We start from the raw sequence: 19,725 nt of genomic DNA, 5'->3' as shown, positions 1-19,725 counted from the left end.
AACTTGGATTAATTTCATGATGTCTCAATAAATTTTGTAATAAAATAATCACAACATGTTTTCTTTTCCTTATGTATACATTTTTGGTAGACTCTGTATATTACAGAATTTTAGAATGAGAAGAGATCTTAAGGATCTCTCAGTATGTTTGCTAAGCTAGTCTAATTTCCACATAGAGGTGACTTTAAAGACAATTCCTAGCTGGGCATGGTGACAATACTTATAATCCCAGCTACTCAGGAGGCTGAGTGGAACAAGAGGATCAATAGTTTGAGGGCAGCCTGGGCAATTTAGTAAGACTTGAAAGAAAGTCTTGAAAGAAGGAAGGAAGGAAGGAAGGAAGGAAGGAAGGAAGGAAGGAAGGAAGGAAGAAAAGGGAAAAAGAAAGGGAGAGAGAAACAGAAACAAGCAAATAAAAGGAAGGAAGGAAGTGAGGCAGGGGGGGAGGAAGGAAGGAAGGAAGGAAGGAAGGAAGGAAGGAAGGAAGAAAGAAAGAAAGAAAGAAAGAAAGAAAGAAAGAAAGAAAAGAAAAAAGAAAGAAACTCAGTACTCCCTGAGTTCAGTCCCTAGCACTGAGGAAAAATAACCTAAACCAAGTGGTAGTCCCAGCTATTCAGGAACCAGAGGCAGGAGCATTTCTTGAGCTGGAGAGTTCTAGACCAGCCTGGGCTACATAATGAGACCTTGTCTCAAAAAATTCCTTACTATGCAAATCATGTGCTTCTACTGTATGAGCAATTGCTTGGGGAGAGTAGTTCCTAGCCTAGAAAAGATGCTGTGTTATTTGTTCAGGTTCAGTGAACTATTAGAATTATTTGTAGATTATGAAAAATACTATTTTCCATGTCATGTGGTCTGATCCCATCCTCTCACAAAAGAAAGCAGAGACTTTAGGACAGTTTCACTGCTAGTTTTCAGAAGGGCCTGGTTGAGAATCAAGCTCACAGGACTTTGAGGCATCTGCTCCTCCCAAGTACTTTTTCAGGCATCATGCTGTCTCCCCAGATTCATGAACCACCTATTTCAGTGTCATGTTTGAACTTAATGCCATATTACAAGAAGTTATTTACTATCATTTAACATCCATTTCCATCTCTATTGTAATGATGAACTTGGCTAATATTGGAAGTTGTGGCTGCTGCAAAACTTTTTTGCCTGGTGAGGGAGCTGTACATGAAAAAATTTTACAGACTGAAATTTTACTTTATGCCGTGAATATTTTGCTCTCTATTTTCCCTTCTTCTGCACTTCTCTGTGTTTCTGGCTATGGACTGTGCAAATGGATTTTACCAATTGTGTCCCTGAAGTTATGGACTTCAACTTCTAATTGGGTTGCAGTCTTTTTATACTAATTGTTGCCTGGAAAAAATGTTATAATTTTTATCACACTTAATTATTATGATAACTTTTTAGAGTGATATTTTATACAAGTGCTCAATAAATATTTGTTCATTTGAAATCAGTACAATATGTAATTTTGCTTCTTCTGGTTCTGTCATTTTAATGACAGATAGGAACCATTGCCATGAAAATAAGCAAACATACATACATAATAACTGTTATAATTAACATTTTCTTAGGATATGAGTCTAGATTTCTTCTAGTAAAGTTAAATGTGGGCTAATTAAATAGCATGTCTGTGTATATTTGTGTGTGTGTGTGTGTGTGTGTGTGTGTGTGTGTGTGATGGCTTGTGTCAAGATGTCCCCCCAAAGTCTTATGCAGTCATAGGAGTGGCTTTTTCAGAGGCAGCTAGATCTAGAGTGTGTGATGCTGAGATTAATTCATGGTACAATGCTAAAATCAAGGGCACTAGGATTAAGGATGTCAGTGCTACCCACTCTAAGTAGCCTAGATAAAATACAAGGGATGAAAAGAGCTGTGGTCATCCTTTGTTGCTTTGCTACCTTCTGCCCTCCATAAACTGTTTCTCCTCTGCAAAGCCACCCTCCCATAGAGCCAGACAATTATAAACGAAAACCTCTACAAACTATGAGCTAAATAAACCTCTCCTCCCATAACTTTTGGCATCAGGTATTTTGTCTCAGCAATGAAAAAAGGCAATATTATACTGATAGTCATCTATTCCAATATTAACAAAATATAAGACACTTCTGGTTCTATTCATTTTAGATAAAGGATGTTCAACCAGTATATAAATATATGCAAGACACACTCACTCTCTCTCCCTTTCTCTCTCTTTCTCTCTCTTTCTCTCCCTCTCTGTCTCTCTCTCTCTCTCTTTCTCCTGCCCTTGTATCCTAATACAGTAACATTTACTTAATTGGCATTGAAAACCAAACTGATATTTTCTGCTTAATTTTCTTTCTGTTGATACTATACTAGCCCACATGGCTACTCTCTGAAATAAAAGTGGTAGCATGTTTCAGTCTATCCTGTTAGGTGTTCTTCACACTGTTATATTTTTGTCATTCAATCAAAAAATCAATAATATTTAAATGAGTCAAAAATAGCTACTGGCATTGTTATTGTTTTTACTGGTTTTTGTAAAAAGAAATAACCCTTAGTATGTTTATAAATTTTGCTTGCTCATGGTATAGAGAAATAAATTATTGATGTTTCTGATGCTCTACCAGATGTTAAGTAGTTTTCAGGAATTATCTTGCCAGATCATACTCTTCCTGATTAAAGTCCTTAAAATAGGGATTGCATTGGATAATCACATGGGTGATTGAAAATGGCACGCTTAAACCTTAAAGCCTAATTTTGTGAGTTAGACAAGATATATAGGGATGCATTTCCTCAATAATCACTGGGAGTCTTTTTTAATCTCTGTCCCCACTTCCATCCTGGAATGATTTAACATCATCCTGGAGAACTGCAACTGGAATAAGCTCTACCTTTCACTGTGACAAATGCTTCACACAGCCTGCAGTTTGTGACTTACTGAAAGAAGCATAGATTCATCAAGGAGCTCTTCTTCCTCTTTTCTCACCCTCTTCATCAGGTTCCAAGACTGTTTGTAGGGGAGAGTAGAGGGACAAATAAATGAAGGAATCAGGCAGTCTCCCTACTTTTCCTCATTCCAGTGGGCTTTGCTGTGAGTTGTAGCAACTTTTATGGATCCCTAACTCCAAATAAATGACACAGTTGCACTGGGAATATAGATTCAAATCTCAGCATTTGGATCATTCAGCAATAACTGGAAGGCAGCTAAGGGCTCTCTTTGCTTCCTTTTCTGATACTATAAGCTGGACTTTCAGCAGGAAGGCCCTGGTGCAGTATAGGTGAGTGTAGTGAGGTATGTAGGTGAGATGTTAAGACACTGTGTATATGTGTTTTTGTATTTAAATTTGTTGGGGAAAAAGGAACCATTCTCCACCGTTGGTGGGAGTGCAGACTGGTACAGCTGCTGTGGAATCAGTGTGGAGATTCCTCAAAAAACTAGTGTTAGAGGTCCCATTTGACCCAGCTATTCCCCTTCTGGGTATTTTTCCAGAAGAATTAAAAACATCATACCATAGTGATATATGTGCACCCATGTTTATATCAGCACAGTTTGTCATAGCTAAATCTTGGAAACAAGCTAAATGCCCACCAACTGAGGAATAGATAAAAAAGGTATGGTATTTTTATATAATGGAGTCCTACTCAGCTATAAAGAAGGATAAAATTGAGGCTTTTATAAGTAAATGGGTACAGGTAGAGACCATACTCATAAGTAAAATCAATCAGACTCACATATGTAAACATCATAGTCTCCCTAGTGTAAGAAACTGAAAGAGTAAACAAGATCCAAAATCTACAATAGATATTGTGAAAGGGAAAGAAACTGCTCAAAAGGAAAGAACAGCTGGGATGGGGGAAAGGAGAAAAGAAGGAAGGGAAAAAGAAGAAAGAAAGAAAGAAACAAACAAACAAACAAACAAACAAGGAAGATATATATACACACAAAAGAGCTAAGATAGTTATACTACTGATTTCTTTTAGTTCATTGAAGAGAATGGTTTGTGCTTATATTGTTTGATCAACTTTGCATGCTTATCTCTAGTAATCTGAGCAACTAGTTTGAAGATGACAATATGCAATATATTAACCATTGTTAATCTCCTAATATCTTGTTTTCAAATTCTGCATCATTGTTTTTATTATTTCTTTAAAATAAAAAAAATTTGGATTGGTGGTGACATAAATTGAATTAAAAGATCCAATCATGGGTTTGAAATTAAACTGAAAAGGATAGAGTATATAGTGAAAAGGTCAATGGTTCGTATACAACAATGCTTTATACATTTCAAAGTGTTCGGTTTTCATTACTGATCTTCTAGATATTTGATTATCTGAGCATAAATTACTTGAATTCACTTTCTCCATCTTGAAAAAAAAAGAATGAAGATGAAGATAATTCTTAACAAATTCTTGGGGTTGTCTGAAGGTTGTCCAGATACAATGACCACACAAGCCCTTGAAGTTTTTAGTTCAAAAAAACTGTTTGAATGCAATGTATCAGTAAAAAATGTATCATTGTTTGGCTTTCTGCATATAGGTATTCAAGAGACGATATTTTTACTTGACTCAACTTCCTGATGGTTCATATATTCTTAATTCTTATAAAGATGAGAAAAATTCCAAAGAATCTAAAGGTTGCATCTACTTGGATGCCTGCATTGATGTTGTTCAGGTAAGACTACTGAAGTAATCACTCTCTTTTTCTAAGAGGATTATTGGTGAACTACTGTGAACTCAGCATTTTTTTCTCTTGGTTAATGGCATCTCAACACACCAAAACATTCAAGCTGGAAACAGGATCTTTGCCTTCTTGCCGCCTGATTTGCTGCCCTGCTTCCGTTCATCTTCCTAAGGCATAGATTGGGTGTTCCACTTGTCTGCTCAAAACCTTTTGCTTCTTGATTTATATCATCTTACAGAGGGTGCTCTGAAGGTCTTACCATAGCTTTTAAGGCCCCCGCTGATCTGACCTTATCCTGCTTCTGGCCTCATCCCCTCAGCATCCCCGTGCATATTCTGTGTTGTTTACACCGGGCTGCACACTTCATGGAGTTACCCGTACATGTGGCTTTCCTTACTTTTTTTTCTCTTCTTGCCATATACTCTCCCTTTCTGTTCTGGTTTGAACCCTATCTTTTATTATTCAGCTTTACTGCCACTTCTGTCAGGGGAGATTTTCTCTTTCCTTCCTCAGGCTCATGCCCACCAAGTAGTGTTAAACTCTACAAAGTGTGCTATCACTTTGCTTTCTCCTCTGTTGCAGAACTGAATGACCCTCGAATTTGTGGTTATGAATATTCTTTTGTGGATTTTAAGAACCAGGTCTTATTCATGTCTCTAACAATAATTATCAGGAAACCAGGCAGGATGGTACACACCTCTAATGCCAGTACTCAGGAGGCTGAGGTAGGATAGTGAGTTTGAGGCCAGCCTGAGCTATATAGCAAGACCCTATCTCAAAAAAAAAAAAAAAAAAGGTAGACCTGTGCATACCACAGGAACTTAGGAAATGTTCGTTAATTTGAATCATCAAGGAGGCATAGACAAGGACAAGGTGGGACAGAGAGGGAAGAGAGATTGTCTGAATAGGAAGTCAATTGACCATAGGAAAGAGCCATTATTATTACAGCGCCTAGTGGCACGGTAGAGTAGAAGGAGCACTTGGTTGATTAAGAGACAAGAGAGGAGACAGTCTAGCATCTTCAGTTTATCTGAATCTTAATTTTCAAAACTGTGATGTCTGTGTAGACTATCAAATAAGACTGTCGTGAGGTTCAAATAAGACAACACTTTTAAAAGTGCAACGATCTATGTAAAGAGAAGGTGCTTATTTGTTTTGTGTGTGCAGTACCAAGCATGGAACCCAGAGCCTTGTGCATGCTAATCAAGTGCTGTACCACTGCGCTACACCCCCAGCCTGAAGATGCTTTTAAGATATACAGTAAGAAGTTTCTTATTTTACTGGAAGAAAGAAAGCACGCACAATTCCTAGATTTTTTCAATTTACCCTGCTCTGGATCAACCTTTATTTGTAGTGTTCCCACTATCATCTATTTATGATTCCCACTCCCAAATATTTTCACATATATAAATCTTTACAACATGCTACGGCAGTTTAATTTCATCTTTTTCTATGCTTTGAAGATGAGAAGGAGGAACTTTGTTGGTTCCCTCTTGAATAATGACCCCGCGGTGGAGAATTATTGATTCATGAGCCTTTTCTAAAATTAATGCTGAGGCTTTTGGGAGAGGGCAGTGTATCATTTCTTTTGCCATGACAGAGAAGGTGGTGAAGTGAAACAGTGTCTTAAGATTGAGGAAAGGAGGAGGCTTTTATTTTCCTTCTGTGCTAGTATTCAGTACAGGCCACTTTATATTTTACTGAGTCACAAGTTGATGTGAATCAACTGTGGTCTTTTTTACTACTTTGATACATTTGATATAATTTATGCTAAAATGAATTAAGCATCTATCTTGCATTTTGTGGTGTGATATAAGTATCATATTTGCCTCAGATCACATTTAAGCTTTTTTAAAGAGTTAATTTTGAAAATATACCAAAAGCAAACAAAACTTCAAGCTGGGTAGAGATAGTAAAATGTTCTCTTTTCTATGATGGTGGTTTGATTTTCTAAACGTGAAGGATGTCAGAAGGCCTTAAATGATAATACTCACCCACAAGTTGTAATTTATGCTGTGTGCATATGCTGCTATGCTCAGTCCTGAGGAGAACAAAAAAGACATATTTGGTATAGTCATTTGTTGTCTGGGAGTGTCGGTTCCTTCACGAAAGAAGCAGTTATTTAATGAAAGTATTGACACATGTATGTGCTGAACTGAGGTAAAAAAGAAATTAACAGATAAAATCTAATATTCAAAGGGCAATTCCACTAATTGAATACATGCTTTCTTTTTTTTTTTTTCATCTAGTGCCCCAAAATGCGACGTCATGCTTTTGAACTCAAGATGTTAGATAAGTATAGCCATTATCTGGCTGCTGAAACTGAGCAGGAAATGGAGGAATGGCTGATAACTTTGAAAAAGATTATTCAGATCAATACTGACAGTTTAGTGCAAGAGAAAAAGGAGACGGTAGAAACAGCACAAGGTCAGAATTTTTAAATGATGCATTGTGGAGGTAGAGCCCTTGTCTTTAATCCATGTGCAGGGTGAATATAGAACTCTTTCTCTTGAAGGCTGACCTCTTTCCTCATTAAAAGTGACTATGGGAGGTTGATAGACTTTTTTAAGAGTTGTTGCTGCATGGACTCTGACATATGAAATATAACAGGCTAAAATGGATAAGAAATGCATGGCAGATTTTCAAAAATCCATTAAAGTTTTCCCTGTGCTTTCATTATCAAAATTCTTTGCAATAAATCTAGTAGGAGAGGATGGGGTTGGAGAGATAGGATATTTCTCTTAGGTGATTAGTAATGCTTGTATGGTTTGGAACATCTGCTTTTAATGAATTTGCAGATGATGAAACTGGCAGCCAAGGAAAAGCCGAGAACATCATGGCCAGCTTGGAGAGAAGCATGCATCCAGAACTGATGAAGGTATAGCTTTCTTACTGCCTTCAAGTGAGACAATGGAGGAATAGCTATTAAAGTTTTAATGCTGGAGTCCATTTGGCAATGTCGTTTCCAAGTTAAAATACTTCAGCAAATTGGTGAAGCAAATAGAAATTGTGAAAGAAAAGTTGCACTCCTAAAGGTGGACTTGTAAATGCCAACTGCCAGCTTGGAGAATCTTTTTTTCTAGATGCCACGAAGTATTCCCAGGTTTTTATGACTTTAATAATTTTAACTACTTTTTGTTCAATTTGATTGCAGTATGTCATTCATGTAGTAAATATTCTTCTTTCAAGGAGCTAATGATGCACGTATGTGTGACAGTCAATCTGATGATTTATGTATGATCATTTCATAGGAAAATGATACATTCTTTATATGTAAATATACTTATAGAATGATAAAGATTTAATTAGCAGACATTTTTCTTATTTACTCTTTAGAGTTTGGATTGAACCAATTTGAGACATATAAAGGGGATTACCATGCCTGTCTTAGCAGGATGTATATTTTACTCTGTGGTTCCTGTTACAGTAAATTAGACATTTAATAATTAGTATAATAAATAATGACATTTAAGTCCTTGGCAAACATACTTACATTTCTACTTTATTCCTCTTCTTGGACAACTAAGTTATACAAATGTAGAAGTTCCTTTTTTTTTCTATTTTAAATATACCCATTTAAATAAACTTTAAAGCTGCTTTTTAAAACTTAGGAACATGCTCATGATTGCCTGATCTAGGCTTTCTATGAGTTTATAGATTTTAGTTATAGCCCTCTGAATCTTTGTCATCCCAGACTGTAGAGCCCATTGCATCTTTTCTAAAGTGATAGAATCAGAACTGTATACAATATTTCATGGCTAACATTATGGATGTGTAAAATATGTTTCTTTCTAATTTATTTCTCTTCTGCATCTAAAAGTCTCTGGGGTTTATTTTTCATACTGACTACAGGATGAAAAGTCCTCTTGGCATAAAGAGAGGTGCATAGGAGACTCAAGAATCTGATGTATAGTTTATGGTGGCTCATAGTGATAGTGATATGATATATCACTTCCCAGCCATGCAATTAGCCTTTATCCTTAAACATGAAGAATGTGTATTTTGAAGCTGTGTCAGATTGCAAAGTTTATATAAACTACATTTAAATGGTATTTAGTACGATTATGAAGGACATGAAGCAACAATTTATACATATTTTTAAATTTTAGTATGGACGAGAAACAGAGCAGCTAAACAAACTCAGCAGAGGAGATGGAAGACAGAATCTCTTTTCTTTTGATTCAGAAGTACAGGTATTAATGATATATTTCTTTCAAGAGTCTTATAATTTTTGCTTATTCAGATAAATGTCTATGAAGTGTTAATATCATTGGTGTGTGTGTGTGTGTGTGTGTGTGTGTGTGTGTTACTGGAGATTGAATCCAGGACCTTTGGACCCGGGCCACCTACATCCTCAGCATTTTTCCCCCCTGAGACAAAGTCTTGTTAAGACATTAAACTGGCTGAGCTGGCATTGAATTCTTGATCCTCCTGCCTCAGCCTCCCAGGGTACTGGGATTACAGGTGTGTGCCATCACTCACAGCTGAAATCACTGATTTTTTTCACCAGTGGGGAACATAGATTGCTTTATATTTCTCTTGTTTACTTGTACATGTAGCTTCACAACTAACTTTTCACCCAAGAAGACTGTCATATGTATGCAAATAGCATGAGACAGAATGTATATCTTTTTTTTCTTCCCTAGATGCTTTTCACTTTAATTTGCTCCTCAAAATGGATATATTAAAGTATCTTCCCTCCCTTTCCTCACAGTGCTAGGAATTGAACCCAGGATTTTGGAGCTGAGGTACATCCTCAGCCTGTTTTATTTTTTATTTTACTCAGTGTCTCACCAAGTTGCTAAATTGTCCAGACTGGGTTTTAATATATGATTGTCTTGCTTCAGCCTCCCCAAGCGCTGGGAATAAAAGTGCACCACCATCGCTGACCTTTTCAGTGCTCTTCCAAGCCATTGCATACAGCTGTGATCTAGTGGCACTGAATGTCTGTAGTATAAAAAATTGCAAATCAGATGAGACCTTTATTTTTTACATTTGATGTGGGCACACTGAATCCTCATGTCTGGCTTATTCCAACTTTCAGCGGAGGGTACTGGAAAGGTGTGTTCCGGTGTGTGCCGCATCCCACCATGCCCGGCTTTCTATATGAGATTTCTAAGCAACAGCTTCGAGTGTTTTGAGATAGAAAAGTATACACAAGTATCATTGTTTTTTTTCTATGTGAAAGTATATCCAAAAATATAAAATAATTTGAGGAAGACAAGTTTCGTTGTTCCCTTGATTTCCCCTCAATGACTGGACTTTAACTGTACATGTCAAGAGCTTCCATTTTATACAAAGAAGGCAATTGACTGTGGTTGAAACTAAATCCAATATCTTGAAAATTTTGTGGTGTAGGGTTTTTGTGGTCATGAAACAACTGATTTTATGTTTGAGTTGTTTATCAATGAGCTACAGTAAGAGAAAAATTCACAGTTATGATGAAGCTTTCACACAAAAATCGAATTTATTGTTGATTATGAAAGACAGTCTTGCCACAGAGTAAGGAATATTGTATATATCAAGTACTTTTGCTGTACAGTGCCATCCTATAATTTCAGTATTCTCTTTGGGCCACAGTTTGGTGTTGAGAGACGTGTTTTTTACTGATGACCTCAGAGAATAAAGAAATGCTGGATGACTAAAGGAGATGACTCAAGCTTTGAACTAATAGGCAAGGCTATACGTCTCAACATTTGCACTCCTAGGCCTCCAACAGGAAAGATTTGGGGCAGAGGCTCTTTGGCCCAGCTTCTCCTCACATTCCACTGTCTGAGTAAGACAAAAAGGAGAGCAGATAAATGGGCGGAAATTAGATTGATCTCCATGACAATAACTTGCCCCAGCTGGCTCCACAGAAAGCTAAGTGTTCAAGAGGGAGCTGTCTGTCCCCACACATTTGTATTCCCTTTGTGGAGAAAAAGACTCCAAGGGCAAAAATTATGCTTTCAGGTAAAACTACTATACATTAGGCCTTCTTAAGGGGAATTTTGTCAGTGCTATAGGTTAGGTCAGAACAGCTATAATTATCCAAGGCTCTTCAGGCACAGTACCTGTTGTGGCTTGGATTACTGAGGTAATTGAGAAAAATTCTTGTGTTTCTTGGCTTGAATTTTACATATTGGCAGTATACTCTGCTCAAGTTCACCCAGACATTTCCTACTTAGCATGTCTATGGCCTTCATGAAAGTGCAGTAAATTGTTCCATGGTTACACTTTTCTTCCCATTTGTGAGTATAGTGTAAGTCTGTTCCACCTTTATAAGTGAACACATGGACTTAGATTGCGTGACCCTTAGATTGCTGACAAGGTTCCTAGCAGTTTCTTTGAGGAGGGACAGATCTCTCCTCTACAGAAAAGAATTCCTGACTCCCAATATCTTTTGTTTTAAAACTTGTTTTGAACTTGAAATACTAATAATTTTTTAAAAAAATATATCTGTATTTAAGCCAGTGTACATCCCCCAGCTCTGTTGGAAGCTGAGCTCAGTGTTTATCAGTTTCCTAAGCAGACGCCTCTCCTCTCCCTCTGTTCATCATTTAAACGTAGGTGGTCTCTGGGGTTACAGCCTTGTCCGCCTCTTACCCTGCACACCACTGCCTTCCAAATCCAGACCCCCAGAGCTCTCCTAGTTTTCCAACCATCTACAGTGCCACCTGAATGCAGCACATCCCAAACTGGACTCCTATTTTTCTACTCACCTTTCCCCCACACGTACCATTCCTTTGTATTTCACAACAAAATTCATGGCATCAACATCTATCTGATCACCGAGAACATTGTGTTATTCTTGTTGCCTCCCAGATCCATTTCTATCAATTTTGCTTCCTGCAGAGCTCATAAAGGAAACAAAATTTCTGCCATTCTGGAACATATATTTTATGGAAAGGACAAACAGTAAGCAACTAAATAAGTATAAAAAGTAATGTTAGCTAAATCATAGAAAGGGAGTGCAGCCTGTCAGGGTATGTGCAGTTTTCTGTAGGGAGTTAGGGAATGTGCCAGCTGATGGGAGGGAGGTTTGGCTGAAACAAGGGAACAGGTCATGCAGCTATCTGAGAGGGCTCCTGACAGAACAGCAAGTTCAAAAGCTCTAAGGTGGGAGTGTACATGGTGTGGTAGAAAAATAACCAAGGAGGCCAGTGCCGTTGCAACAGAGAAGAGGGAGGAAAAAGTAAAAAATAATAGGAGATGATGTCAGAGGTATGAGAGGAGCAGGGAGTCACGTCACGCAGGGCTTTGTAGGTCAAGTTACGTAGTTGTGGCTTGTTCATTGCCATAAGATCTGGTCATCTTCCTCCAGGATTTCTCCATCGATATTTGAACCTTAGCCTAAGAGCTCCACAAAGGCTTGTTAAATGCCTTGTTAAATAAAAAAGGAAAGGTTTCAAATGAAGAATGGATATGTTAGATTCTGCTACTTTATTGATCTGAATCTGTATCAATCTATATCAATATGAATCCCATCTTTTTTTGAAAATGATTCATGCTGTCTGTTTTGTAGAGGTTGGACTTTTCAGGCATTGAACCTGATGTAAAGCCATTTGAAGAAAAGTGTAACAAGCGTTTCCTGGTAAATTGCCATGATTTAACTTTCAATATCTTGGGTCAGATTGGAGACAATGCAAAAGGACCACCCACAAATGTATGTATAACATTGTCTTCTACTTCTCTTGTGCTAGCATATTAAAGAAATGCCTTTCTTTTTTTATGACTGAGAACTAATTTACTGGATGAACATTCCCTTGCTATAGATCCTGATAAGTTTGACAAAGGAGAATTTCATGCATCTATTTGTTTGCCACAGTTTGAGTATGTTCTCATCTTGAGAGTATTCATGAAAGATTTACCTCCTCAGCACACTTTCAGAAGTCTCGGTCATGATTTTCAGAAAGTGAAACCCTAGAACATTCAAAATCCTAAAATTTGGATTCTTACTAGGAAATATAGTTTCTTTTGTGAAATTGATTCATAGCAATGAGTAAATGTCACCAAAGCCACCTGGGAACAGACACTATGCAAGGGGCTAGTCTCACTCGCTGTTCTACAGGATGAGATTTACTTTGGTCTGCATAATTATTTGATGTCAGGAATCATTTGAGTTATGCAGAAATACTTGAAACTGTACATGTAAAATGTTCAAGAGCTCTGTGTTTTAGGTTCATCTTTATTTTTGGTTTCTAGTTTTAAAAATATCAATAGTGATGGCCAATTTTCTTATGAAGTGGCCAAAATGCATTACAACCCTTTTCTGTACATAAAGGGTTAATCTTTATGCCATCTGGCATGAAATTTCTCTTTCAAATGCCATCTGTAGAAAGTAGTCATGTCTTCCAAAATTGCTGATGGGGCAAAGCTTTTGTCAAGTAATTTGATGTTGGCTGATATTAGCTCCTGTGAAATGGATAGTCCAGTGAGATACAATATATCAGAAATGAAGACTTATACTGTATAATATTGCCATTATTTTGGAGGTAGTTTCAGTAAGTATGTAGAGAATTAAATTAATTGTTGCGGAAATGTAGCTTTTGATTTCTCCTTATCTATTTAAAAAATTTTTAACTTACAAAATTATTTACCCAGGAGAAAAGTTAAAATTTGATAAAATCTTATTTGGGAAATTTTTCTCCATGCACATAAAGTATAATGCAGTTTCAGCTAAATGTTGAGCTCAAGACCTGGAGCCACGGAAACCTGAGGAATAAAAAAATTATCATGTGATCTGTATTTCTCCCCAACCTATACCCCACTCAAAAGGCTTTTGTTTTAAAATGTAACTCTGGTCATTCCCAGGTTGAGCCCTTTTTTATCAATCTCGCCTTATTTGATGTGAAGAACAACTGTAAGATTTCAGCTGACTTTCACGTAGACCTGAATCCCCTGTCCGTCCGTGAAATGCTGTGTGGCACTTCAGCCCAGCTGGCCAGCGATGGAAGCCTAAAGGGATCTTCACCCATGACTTTCATTCATGGAATTGCTGAATCGCAGTTACGCTACATAAAGCAGGTAAAAAGTGATCTTTGGCTTTGGTAGCACATTCAGAACAAGAAACAGAAACGTCCTTTCATTATTAATGGTTTCAGACTGATATGCTGAGGTACTCCATCTCTTGTAAGATCTACCTGTAGGTATTTTTCTGGTAACTGAAGATGGAGGGGGAAAATAGAAATCAGTGAACTTGGTAATACCATATTGGCAAGGTAACTTTTTCAATAGGACCATGATGTGAGACTCAAAGTATTTTGTGAGATGTAGATGCAGATGTAGACAGACAGACAGACAGACACACACACACACACACACACACACACACAAAGAGTTGTGCATACTTCTGAACAAACTAATAGGTGCCCTAAAGGGTTACCCTTTTGAAAAACTGACCTTATGTTATTAACTCTCCTACTCCTATTCCCCAAGTCTGTTAGTGAGTAGGTAGATTTAATGGAGCAGTAAAACTCAAGAGGTTCAGTTTGAAGAGCAATGGGGAGGAAATGTCTGTGTCACAGCTAAATGCTCCCTCTTCTGTCCCATCTGGTGCAAAGAATCCCATTTAGAAGGAGCGTGACGCGTTCTTGGCATTCTGACCTCTGGCCAGGCTGGAGGCCGTAGAGATCAGGGAACCAAGACTGAGGGAGAGGGTGGCATAGAGATGAAGTGGGAAGGGGTATATGAACAAAACTGCTCACACTGTTGGGAGAGTGATCTTTCCCAAGAGAAAAATGTTAGTCCTTTTTTCTGATTATAAAGATAAATAAATCTTCTGTAGAAAATTCAGACAACACAGAAATACAAAGAAGAAAATAAAATTCACTATCCATAGATAATAACAATTAACATTTTGGTGAACACCTTCCAGACATCTCTGTTGTATCTATCTGTCTACCTATCTATAATGTATGTGCTCTTATAAAAACTGTATCACATTCATGCTATTTTATACATAGCTGACAGGCACACGGGTTTACTCAGCGCAACATGGCTATAGGAGTAGTAGCAGTAACAGCCATCTTGACAAACAAGTGGAAACAGAATGCTTTTGTTAATTGTCAGACGGCTCAAAATTGTAATACTTACTGCTGGCATCAGTGTGGGGAAATGCCTGCACTATGGGGATGGTGAAGAGTAGGTGCCCAGTAAATATTAGCGTAGCAATTATCAGTATTATTATTCAAATCCAGCCCATTGGAAATGTTGGATGCATGAGTCTTAAAGGTGACAGGCAGCACAGCATGGACTGTATTTTCCAGAAGCCCAGGCTGTAATAAGCATTCACTGCATCAATCTCTCGGAGCCTCCATTTCTTTTTTTTTTTTTTTTTTGGTTTTTCTCCGGTACCGGGAACCGAACTCACGACCTTGCGCTTGCCAGGCAGGTGCTTTGCCGCTGAGCTAAATCCCCAGCCCCAAGCCTCCATTTCTTTATCTGTAATATATGTATATAGTAAGAAGTGTCTGGATTTAAGGTATTTTTTAAATGAAGACTGAGTGAAATAAAGCATGAAAACCATCTAGCACAGTGAAAACTAGCATACAATTATATTTAGCTGGGCATTGTGAAGCACACACATAGTCCCAGTATTCTAGAAGGCTGAAGCAGGAAAATCACTTAAGCTGGGAAGTGGAGACCAGCTTGGGCAACATAGTGAGGCCCTGTCTCTGAAAAAGATTGCACTCAAGATGCACTGTACAGCATACCGTCTGCAGGGGCCGCTCAGGCAGTGTGCCAGCCCTGGCTCATAGCTTGAGCAGCATGCTCCCGGCAGCACCAGCAGCCAAGTTCTGTGACCTTGACACACTTGGACGGGCCACCCTAGTAACAAAGAGGCACCTCATGTACATTATTTCATTTAACCCCTACAAGAGATTTATGAAATCACTACTACTGCCACCACCACCCCCCATTTCATATAGGAGAAATCTGAGACTTAGAAAAGATGTGACTTGTTTAAAGCCATAAATAGTGAAGCCAGAATTTGAACCCAGGAAACGTGACTTTTAGGAAGTTTTTTTCCAGTTTGTTGAATACGTGTTGCTTGAAAATTCAAAGCCGAATCAGCCATTGCCCAGACTGGTTACAAGTGGTTTGATTTTTGGAAAATTGTTAATCTCTTACAATCAATTTTTTATTCTGCCCTGTCTATCTCAGAGGCTTCTCTGTAGAACATATGAGACAATGTGTTTGAAACCTGTAAAGTAGGACATTAACAAAGTTGGTAACATACCAACTAGAAAAAGAAAACTTGGTAGAGAACCAGTGATGGATTTTTCCATTCACATTCATTTGTACGGTGCTCCTTCAAGCAACAGACATAACCCACTAACACACTATTTAGAGGATTCTGTACCTGGAGGGTGCCAAAGTAGACAGGCCTTGACATGATTGTTCCACATACATTCAAAGAAAACTTTCGCACTTTTGGTCACTTCACATTAGTACCCTGACAGAAAGTATGCAAGGGGAAGATGAGTTTTGAATCCTCTGTGTCCTTCCTTTACGTTGAGAGCACCAGAACTCTTTGACTGCTACAAAGGAATGTTTTCTACAGGGTGGTTCAGTTTTTATGTTGGGCAGAGCAGTAATGCATTTTCTGCCTTCTGGCTGCAATGAGTATGAATGAAGTATGAGTGAAGTAATTACTCTGGAACTATGTGCAGCTGCATTTAAAATGCGTATCTAGTTCTGCTTGAGAAATTCACATTACTTTAACACCTGCTAATTATACTAGACAACACACATTGTAGTCATTCAATCTAAGAACTCATCCTGAACACACAGCCAAACAGAAGAAGCTAAGCAGTACTTACACCTGCACTTGGGGGACCAATGGCTGTGAAGTTGGTGACAGAATATTAAATCCATTTTGGAAGAAACATTGAGAGCTTTGAAATCCACACGAAAAGAAAATGCTATGTATTTCTAGAACCCTCGACATGACCCTGTGTTGAATATCAACGTTCTATACTAAGCACATTGCTAGGAATCATTCACCAAACAGCTGTAGGCATAATGTTACATAGAAAGTCTATTAATAGAAGTAATTCTTTTTCCAGGGAATCTTCTCAGTGACGAATCCACATCCTGAAATTTTTTTAGTAGCGAGAATTGAAAAGGTGCTACAGGGAAACATCACACACTGTGCAGAACCTTACATCAAAAATTCAGATCCAGTGAAGGTATTTATAAAGACTGTGAACATTTCAGCTTCAAGTAGAATTTATGTTTTATGGATATTTTAAATGACGTTGTCAATGACCCACTAGAATAAAAATCATTCTCTGAGAGAGCTGTATATGCTGCAGATATTACATACAGTACTATGTTAGTTTGTATGCTAAAACTTGAACATAGCCTTCCCTGCCCCCTTTTGCTCTTCTGAATGACAGTCTGTTTTCTGCTAGCTTATCAAAAGAAGGGGTACAGGCTTTTAGGCCCACATATGCTAAGGGACATGGTATCCTTGGCAGTAGCAACTCTTCCCTTATTTACAGCTCTAGGATGCTAGAGATGGGAGGATAAAGGTTACCTAGGCCTGTCTGCAGTGCCTAAATGCCAGTCCCTACCCAGATTCATTCCTGTCTTTGATGCAGTGAGAACAGGAGGCAGGAGGATCAAAAGTTTAAACCCAGCTATAGCAATTCAGGGAGACCCTGTGTCAAAATAAAAAGAGATGAGGATGTAGCTCAGTGTGAAGGCCCTGGGTTCAATCCGTAGTACTGCGAAATAAATAAACAAACAAATAAATAAATAATAAAACAAAACAAAAACTAAGAAACAAAGTCTGCAATCTATTCTACTTGCCATTTCAATGTGAATCCAAATAGAATTTAAGTGAGAGATGCTGAGGAGACATGTGACTAATTCACGAAAAAAAAAAAGTTTCAATGATACAGATAAAAGCCTCTAGCATTCTGTATCTGTAGGGATAAGCATCCAGCCAACATTTCACAGCCTGCCTAGGCACTATAGGCAGTTTATCTCCTTTGTCATCTTTCGTTGCTTGTACAAACAGTGGCTCCTGCCTACACAAGACTAATTTCATTGGCTTTTGGTTGTTGTGTCCTATCTTGGGAGTAGAAAGGTCAGTTGTATCCAGAAAAAACTTCTCCCAAGAGTGATGAGTATCAGCTTGCTGTGTGAAAGGAAATACACGTTAAAACTACTAGCGAGTAGGGGTCTTCAGAGCAAACTATATCCTACATCTGTTTTGTCTGTCTTCTCATATAAAAATGAAGGCTCTGTGAATGAGAAAGCACAAAACCTATAAGAAACGTTGTGATTTTTAGAAAACATGTAGAAGTGTGCTGTGTTTCATTTGTAGCTCTTTCTATATTTTTGATGTTTTCTATTGGTAAATTAGGGGGATTATTTTTCTGATTGAGTGCATGGTAGATTGAACAAATATGAGTGTAACTTCTTGTTTCTGACCTTAGACAGCCCAGAAGGTGCACAGGACAGCGAAGCAAGTGTGCAGTCGCCTTGGACAATACAGAATGCCCTTTGCTTGGGCTGCCAGGTTTGTATAAATATAATACTGAACCTTCTGTTCATGCTCATCTAGGATGCTGAGGGCTGATGTCTTCACCAGCACTTAGCAGTCTGTGTCTAGCAGGCCAGTTGTACTTTGGGACGCATAGGATGTAAGACTTTTTTCTCTTAGAATTTGCTGTGTATCAAAGACCAATTCTAAGACCCTCTCATTATTTTCTATGTCTTGCTTCAGGGAAATTTTCTTTGGCTTGGGTAGTGCTGTGGCTGACACCACTTAATTTTATTGCATTTTAAAACAGCTTATTTGCTAAAGTGATGGAATTTTTTCCAGAAAACGAGAAATTATAATGAATTATGTACAATATGCTCATTATTTCAGAGTTGGCTGGGTTTATGGTTTGGAAAACTATCATAGAATAATTCTGGAAAACATAATAAAGATTTGAAGGCAAAGTGCAGTCATTAAGCACAAGTGTGTAATTAATATTCTTACTTCCTGGTGACAGATTCAGCTAGCCCTTTGGGAGCAGTATATTTGGAAACAAGCATTATCTTTACCTTCTGGTTATGGTAGTTAATACTGTTGTATCCAAATGTTGCAAATCTACATGCAGTGATGATTTAAAACATGTTTCTTACTTATCCCCCCTTTGAAGTGCAAGTTCACTGGCTTGTTTGTGGTACAGCCTGTACAACTCATTGGAACTTCTGAGGAAAGGGCACCATGTTCTGAATAATTCAATCAGTTATGTTATTGGATGCTGGGGAGTAGCATAAGGATAGGAGATTCTAAGTTAATTAACTCTGGTATCTGTCACTATTTATAATCATTTCCTTTCGGGGAAGGTTTCAAACTGTATTATATACTGTTAGATGAAAAGGTACCATTATCTTTGTTTTGAAGACTGGTGAAAAAAACTGGTAGCAAAGACTAGGTGAGTGGCAAACAGTATTGGAGATTGGCTTATGCAGGCATTCTAGAAGATGAAGTACATTTTATAAATACAAGTATATGTATAATGCTGCAGCCTGAAAAGTCAATTGCTACTGCTGCTGCAGCTGTTGTTACTGTTTATTATTATTATTATTATTACCATTATTACAGTAATAGTTATTGCTGATTCTGTTCAAGGCACCCACTGGTCTAAATCTTTGTGTGTGTGTGTGTATGTGTGTGTGTGTGTGTGTGTGTGCACACGCGCGCGCGCTCACAAGCACTGTTTATTTGCTTGTATTGGGAGTGCTGAGGATTGAGTCCAGGGCCTTGCACATACTAGGCAAGTGCTATACCGCCAGCCCCTGAAAAATATTTTCTTAAGGACTGCCTATCACTGTCCCCATCTTAGAGATGATGAAATTGAGGCACAGAAGTAAAATTTTTAAAAAAGAAAGAAATCCTTGGCCAAGTTCGTATGGTGCACGGCCAAGTACAGATCAGAGCACAGGGCACCTGACTTAAGTGCCTACTGTGACCTCTGGGGCATGCTGCCTCCCCTTTGAGCAGTAGCAGAAGCTACTTGATATTATTGTCAGAAAAATTAATTTTGGAATAAAGACAAGTTTTGATCCCGGTTCTGATGAGCAAT

At 38.0% G+C, this 19,725-nt stretch overlaps 1 protein-coding gene across 2 annotated transcripts in view; it reads left to right on the top strand.

The window, feature by feature from the left end:
* The window catches only part of Dock11 (dedicator of cytokinesis 11), a 192,474-nt gene that overhangs the window by 63,958 nt on the left and 108,791 nt on the right, over nt 1-19,725 (top strand). For both annotated transcript variants that reach the window (XM_005410460.2, XM_005410459.2), the window contains exons 7-14: nt 4,508-4,642; nt 6,901-7,078; nt 7,450-7,529; nt 8,761-8,844; nt 12,156-12,296; nt 13,445-13,657; nt 16,702-16,824; nt 18,082-18,164. In XM_005410460.2, the coding sequence (XP_005410517.1) occupies nt 4,508-4,642; nt 6,901-7,078; nt 7,450-7,529; nt 8,761-8,844; nt 12,156-12,296; nt 13,445-13,657; nt 16,702-16,824; nt 18,082-18,164 (1,037 nt within the window). The remainder of the gene's footprint in view (nt 1-4,507; nt 4,643-6,900; nt 7,079-7,449; nt 7,530-8,760; nt 8,845-12,155; nt 12,297-13,444; nt 13,658-16,701; nt 16,825-18,081; nt 18,165-19,725) is intronic.

Source organism: Chinchilla lanigera, unplaced genomic scaffold (assembly GCF_000276665.1).
Source record: "Chinchilla lanigera isolate Chin_1 unplaced genomic scaffold, ChiLan1.0 scaffold00133, whole genome shotgun sequence".
Classification (NCBI taxonomy): Eukaryota; Metazoa; Chordata; class Mammalia; order Rodentia; family Chinchillidae; genus Chinchilla; species Chinchilla lanigera.
The sequence above is the reverse complement of the archived record's forward strand: the minus strand, read 5'-3'. Positions and strand labels throughout refer to the sequence as shown.